Raw genomic sequence first — 6959 nt, 5'->3', positions numbered from 1 at the left:
TAGTGGATCTCTTGTTATTGAGGAAAATATGTATGAGCACTTTACTTTAGGTTCTTGTGCCCCAAAATCATCACCACCTTAAATAAAAAACATTGAGGTTTTTATGGATGGACACTTTTTATGTTCGCATATTACCATTTGATGTCATTTTTTCCAAAAACTACAATGACCACCCTTCCCTGCAGCTTTTTATTATTTTTTTATTTTTTAAATTGGCCTCGTATCTGGTTTTAACAATACCAGACAGGAGGCTTAAGACAAATGACGCATTTGTCAAGTAATGTCAAGCTAGAGTGGTGTTTGGTATTTTCAGTATCGGATAGCTGCTTGCAGCCCTTCAAAAAGCAAATGTGCCCATTCATGCGCCCATTTCATTCTTGTTCTCCTTAAAATCTCAACCAAAATGCCTCAAATTTGTTCCGAAATACTGGTAATTTATTCCATTACCAAAGTCCTATTGAAATGTTGAAATATTTTATTGTTTAAGTTAGGTTTTAGGATCAACTATTAGGTTTCTTAACCCCCAAACCCCAAATCCGTAATTACTTGTATTTTTTTTCAAAATAATACACAATTATTATACATTTGTGTAATTTTTTTGAGGATTGGACCAACTATTAAAGCCCTAGAGTTTGATTCAATAGGTACAAAAATGATGACAAATTAAAAACATTGAATCCAACAAGGAGATGAAAACTATTTGATTAGCACCTTATAGATGGCCGCTCCGCAGAGAGAGAGCTCTGGATAGAGAGAAATAGATAGAGAGATAGAAAAGAAGAAATAATGGGAAAAGGGCTGGATGGGGTTTTGGGGCATTTGAACAGATATCCGGTATCATGAAGACCAGACACGTTAGAATATAAGTTCGACTACACACGAGTAATGTCTGGTATAACTAATACTAGACAACCAAATAACAAAAATTATGATATACCAAACGCCAGACTGTATAAAGTAGCCCCTCTTGTCTTGGATAGTAATTATCCGATAAGAGGGTAATTTAGGAATAAATAAATAAATAAAAAATAAAAAGTGCCGCATAAGATAGAGCGCTTCTCGTAATTTTTTTAAAAAGTTACATCAACTTGTAATAAAAAGGATAATGGTGTCCATACATAAAACGCTCTAAAACATTTTGTGACCTTGCGCCCAGCGAAAATATTAAAATGTTGTTAAAGGGCTGTTTAATCACAGATACACTGAGTGAGAGAGTCCAAGTAAAAAACTTCATTCACTCCAAATACGTATGTTACATACATCGCCTCTTCTAGATTGTTCAATAACGCAAAACGTGTCTCTACAAATAGAGATTCTATTACTAACTACATACACAAATACATGATACGATACACAAATACATGATACTAGAATGGATTGGGGCTTTGGTGATAGTATTGTTGAGTCTCGTGATGAAGTCTCTAACTCCATTCTCATCAAAAAACAGGGATCTAAATCCCCATTTACTTGCTATTTTTTAAAATACTTACCTAAAAAACATGAGCACACAAACACAACCAAACATATTGAAAGAGAAAAAAAACATGAGCACACAAACACAAACAAACATACTAAGAGAGAGAGAGACTCTTAGACTCAGTGAACGCGCAGGAAAGAGGCCGGGGAATGTAAGGGGGAGTAGCACCAGAATTTGCGGGGCGTAAGTGTTCACATATTGAGAGAGAGAGAGACTTAAGACTCAGTGAACGTGAAGGAAAGAGGCCTGGGATGGAAGGGGGGAGTAGCAGCACCAGAATTGGGGGACATAAGAGTTCTTTGGAGGATCCATGTATTGAAGTGGAGGCTGATTCAAATACGCAAAACGGCTCCTGGTCCACCTGACATTCATATGCAAACACGAACATAAATCCATCTGGTGGCAATGGGACATTCAAATGCAAACACGTACATAAATCCATCAGGTGGCAATGGGGTGGGGTCGAGCCATCAACCTGTCTGGATTCAAATATTGGACCCATTATTTGATTCGGGTTAAGTTTAGTTTCAAATGCATTATATACCTTATCAGGTTGGGTCAATCCGGTTTGGATCTAGATTGACCCAACCTAATGATTATATATATTATTATTATTATTATTTCTATAATATAAATGATTTAATAATAAAATTAAAATTTAGTTATATAGATCCAAACCTGACCCGATCGCTTGCTCACTCTGTCTCTTAGGTAAAATGACCTTGGATAATCAGACAATGACTTACCAGTCCTTAATCCCAACCACTTGTTTGGGGTTGTTGTTGATCATGGAATCCAAAGATTCCTCAAAATGCTTGTACTCTTCCTCCTGCACACCCTCAACACGTCATTAATAGAACATATGGTTTTTAACTTTGTTTGAGTTAACGTATAAATGAGTCACCTTTTAAAAATCTACTTTTGAGATGGATTTTTTAATTTAATTTTAAAATATACGTAAGACATCATGAATATGAAACAATAAAATAAAATTTGAAAATTAAAAATAATAGTTCTATTAAAAAAACATTTGGATAGTTAGTTTCAATTGTTTTTAGATGAACCACCTATTTGTATTTATCTTTAAGATGGATGTGTTATACCTTGGACCGCATATAGTCATGCATGAAACAATTTTCCATTTTTTAAAAGCGAAAGATCTCATGCTCCTGAGGGAGCAAACCATCTATTTAATCTCTTGACAAAACCTAATCTAGGAGTATCTATAGGACCCCAAACTTTCGGGAATCTCATCAACCCATGCACAATACTTAATAAAAAAAAACTTTCCAAATTGCATTATCTGTAGGCTTAAAAAAAATAATGCCTCAAGCTTGAAAGAGGCGATTCAAGATTGAATAAAAACTATCTAATATTTTAAGGTGCGTTTTGTATAGAGCTGTTGAGAAATGTGGTTTCAATATTGGAAATCTGTATGATAGCCTTAAAATATATTTTTATTTTTAATTATAAAATTTAATACTTAAAAAATCGTATAAATCAAACATATCTATGAAATCTTGAAAATTTACAGTCAAAAAATGCGTTACAAGATGCACTATTTCTAAAGCTTGAAATCCATTTTTTTTTCTCATATCAATGCATCTTGATATCGAGATGATCAATTTGAGGATATTTGAGCATGGAAACAACCTGTTCTAGTGAAATTTCCGTTTCACCAACCAGTCAAGGGGTCGAACCTCCAAACCAACCTAGTTTTCATAAGTTTTGGAAGGAACTAGATTTCAATTTTTAAAACTTAATTTTATTAAAATCCTATTTTAGAAGGGGTTCATATAAAACGAGTGCAGTTGCGGGACCGTGACAAAAAAACAGAACCTCTCAGCCATCCATTGCTGTCATCTAGCAGATGAGTTGATGTGTTTTTTTGTTTTTCTGTTTTTTTTTTTTCTCTTTTTTTTTTGGTTATACGTACATCTCCCCGCGACGTTTTTTTTTTTCAAGTTGCCCGACACTTTTTTTTTTCTAAGTTGCCGAAAGCGCTTTATATATATATAGGATATTCTAAACTTCACAACCTTTCAAATTACAAAGGTTCAAGATAAAGAGAGCCGTGAAAGGTGGATTTATTAATTTTGTTGTGTATTTTTTTTTAAAAAAGTTATTTTTGTAGGGTAAATATAGAAATAGTACTATAAAACAAAGGATTTTTGTCATTTCCATAAGAGATAAAATTGAAATTTCAACTAAGGACAATGACACTCTAACTTTCAAAATGTCATTGTATTTTTGTTAAAATTTCAAATTTGCCTTCGTTTAATAATAGAGTGATCTATTTAAATAATTTATAATAAAAAAATAATGATTGTTTTGATAAATATACCCTTCACAACCCTTTCTAACTTGAATCTTTGTATTTTGAGGGGCTGTTAACTCTAGACAAACCCAATATATATAAATAATAATAATGATCTTATGAGACCCTCCACAGCTATGTGTGTAGGACCCCAAAGGATCACCATTAAATTTGGCACAAATCTCTAAAAAAATTATTACATGGGGGTGGGATTTGAGTTTTTTAAATGTCTGTGCCAAATTTAATTGTGATCCTTTAGAGTCCTACATGGTATGAGAGGGTATCATAGGATCATTACTCATATATATATATATATATATGGAAAAAGCTGATATTTGCTCATATAAACATATGGCTCAGCGGTCCAAATTGAATCTTAGCCAATCTGACATTCACTACCTCATTTCGTGTTTGAATTTTAATTTCATTTCTACAAATCTAAATCACTTGAAAATTTGGGCATGTAAATTTCTCATCAAGGCATACCTAATAAAATTAAAAAAATTATTGGCAAAAAAATAAATGACCAAAATACCCCAAAAATGATTCAGGGGTATTTTGGTCAATTTATTTCATATAAAATATTTTTTTGATATTTTTCAAAGATTTAAATATTATTTATAAACACACTCCTAAAATTTCAAGTGATTTGGATTTATAGAAAAAAAAAATTAAAATTCAAACACTACTAAACATCCATGATCGTCATATCGGCCCAGATTCAATCTGAGCCGTTGGGTTCATATGTTTAAGTGGGCTAATCCCAGCTCTTTCATCTATATATATATATATATATATATATATATATATATATATATATATATATAAAAGTTGGTTTTATATATATATGATAAAATTTCCTGTGGCGTTTTTTTTTTTCTTAAGTTGCCCGACGATTTTTTTTTCCATTCTAACTTGCCCTTTTGTCTAACAATATCAATATCAAATATATGATAAACCCTGCACGCTTCTTAAATGCATTGTGGTTAAATTAAAGAAGGGGACGCACTACGTGGGGATTATAGTACAAATTTACTCCCTCAGTAAAAAGACCAACTTGGGATGACTTTTATTAATTTAAAATTTTAGAACTACCTAATTATCACAAGATGATTATTTTCAGAAGTTAATATTTTAAATTCAAAATAATCCTCCCCAAATAGGTAAAAACCATCCCAAATAGTTATTTTTACAGAGGGAATAAACTTATATTGTACTCCGCCAGGAGTGCGTCCCCTTCTTTAATTTAACCACAATGTATTTAAGGACCATGTGCGTTTATCTCTAGTGTTGTTATTATCAGACTGGAAGGCAACTTAAAAAAATAAATAAAGTGTCACGGGAGAGGTGTGGTCCTGATAATTTTCGAAAGAAATAACATTAAATGATAATAAAAGAACACAAAATATAATAATATGTAAAAAGCTATTTTTTGTGGGCAGTTCAATGGGGAGGAGTTTTCTACCTTTAGTAGGAATGTAACTCAAAATATTGTATTTTTTATTTATATCATATAACTTGCACTTATTAAGTACTTCTCTTTAAAAAAAATTAATTGTAGCAAAATTTCATACTTTATCTATTTGAATAAAAAGTTTATCATTTGGAAGAAGAAACTAAAAGAATTTTATTCCAAAACTCTGGACCAGAAACTCTAAATCCACCCATTCCAATTGTTTTCTAGAGAGAGAAAGGAGATACGGTTTCTCACCATCAAGGTACGCGCCTTAATCCGAGCAGCTGCCTTCATGGCGGCCATAAGGTGCTCTTCTTCTAGCATTCTCTTCCTTCTCCAAAACCTCTCAATCTCAGCCCTTGTTATGCTCACTCCAACGGTGGATTTCGCAGCCTTTCCCGGAAAAATCTTATCATAGTCCTTTTTTTCCAACATTCCGCCGAAATTCTTAGTCACAGGCTTCACAAGCATGGTCCAAACAAACATTCAAAAGAGATGGTAGCTTTGTAGGAAGAAGAAGAATAACAAGTTGAACAAAGAGCGCCTTGCCTTGCCTCGTGATTAAGAATTCTCTCTCTCTCTTCCCTTATCTACTACTCTAACCTACCGTTCAATCTAACAGCAGTTGATGATGCATGCACGTCCATATCATTTCCTCTAACTACCCACCTCATTTACTTACTCCCACCCATCGTTCATAAAAATAGGCGGGTCGACCCGGGCCTTTCTGGGTTATTTGGACTGGCTGTACCCGGCTTTGGTGGTCAAGCTCGGGATCCTAAAAAACTATCAAAAAAGTTTATTAAAAAATCCAATAATAAAAAAAAAATTTCTTTCTAATGTACTTTTTTAATTGGAAAGTATTTTACCCAGGAATATTCATTTTTACATTTTCCTGTCTTAAAAACATTTTCGCAAATTATTGATCATCGACATTAGAGCTTTTTTCCAACTATTTGTGTTCGGCTATATGATTCTTAATTCACCATTCTGCTCTAGTAAGAATCATGCTCTCAGTGAGGCCATAAATCTTCATATTTTTTCTCACTATTTCTAAGTTCCAATCATGTCTTTTTGGATCTCTGACCCTTTTTGAGCCTTCCACTTGAACCAACTCGTATTTCCTAACAGGTGTTGTACTAGGTCTGCAGTGCACATGTTTAACCCAACTAAGTATACATTCTCTCATCTTATCGTCTATTGGAGTCCCCTAATCACGAATTAAAATTTCAAATTTTATTTTATTTAAATGCACGTGTTTAATTTCACTTTAAACACAATTTTTTTTTTTTTTTTTTTTTTGAGATTATTTGTATTTTTTTGGTTTTTTAACACTTTTTAGCTTGCCCGATATACCTGCCCGACTTGATCAAGGTTTCTCGGACCTAGTCGGCCTGGCCCAAGGCCAGGAACCGTGCCAAGTCATGGTTTCCTACACTGGTCCCACCAGGACATTTGAGAAGGACGGACACTTCGAAACAAGTTAAATTTTCTATAGTCCGTGGATTAGCTTACGGACAAAATGATAGGGGATAATATACCATGATCGTTGCCGTTCATGCAATTTGCTTGATGAATGGATTGCATGATGAGAGAGACGGATCTCTATTTCGTGGCCGTACATTCATTGATCGGATGGTGGAGGGACCATAAAGCATAGGCTTTTGATCACATTATTCCATCCTACAGTATGCCTCCAGCCTACTCGT

At 33.6% G+C, this 6959-nt stretch overlaps 1 protein-coding gene across 1 annotated transcript; it reads right to left on the bottom strand.

The window, feature by feature from the left end:
- Window positions 1-1210: 1210 nt before the first annotated feature.
- On the bottom strand, window positions 1211-5812 carry LOC18442723 (Big1). The gene is made up of 3 exons (XM_006852935.4): window positions 5506-5812; window positions 2224-2306; window positions 1211-1838 (listed from the first exon to the last, which is right to left on the bottom strand). The coding sequence occupies exons 1-3, from the start codon at window positions 5734-5736 to the stop codon at window positions 1700-1702; spliced, it is 453 nt and encodes a 150-aa protein (XP_006852997.3). The 5' UTR covers window positions 5737-5812; the 3' UTR covers window positions 1211-1699.
- Between the last annotated feature and the right edge of the window lie 1147 nt (window positions 5813-6959).

The sequence above is a fragment of the Amborella trichopoda genome, chromosome 9 (assembly GCF_054954075.1).
Source record: "Amborella trichopoda isolate Santa Cruz 75 chromosome 9, AtrichopodaSantaCruz75HAP2 v2.0, whole genome shotgun sequence".
Classification (NCBI taxonomy): Eukaryota; Viridiplantae; Streptophyta; class Magnoliopsida; order Amborellales; family Amborellaceae; genus Amborella; species Amborella trichopoda.
This window is presented reverse-complemented; position numbering and strand designations above follow the sequence as displayed.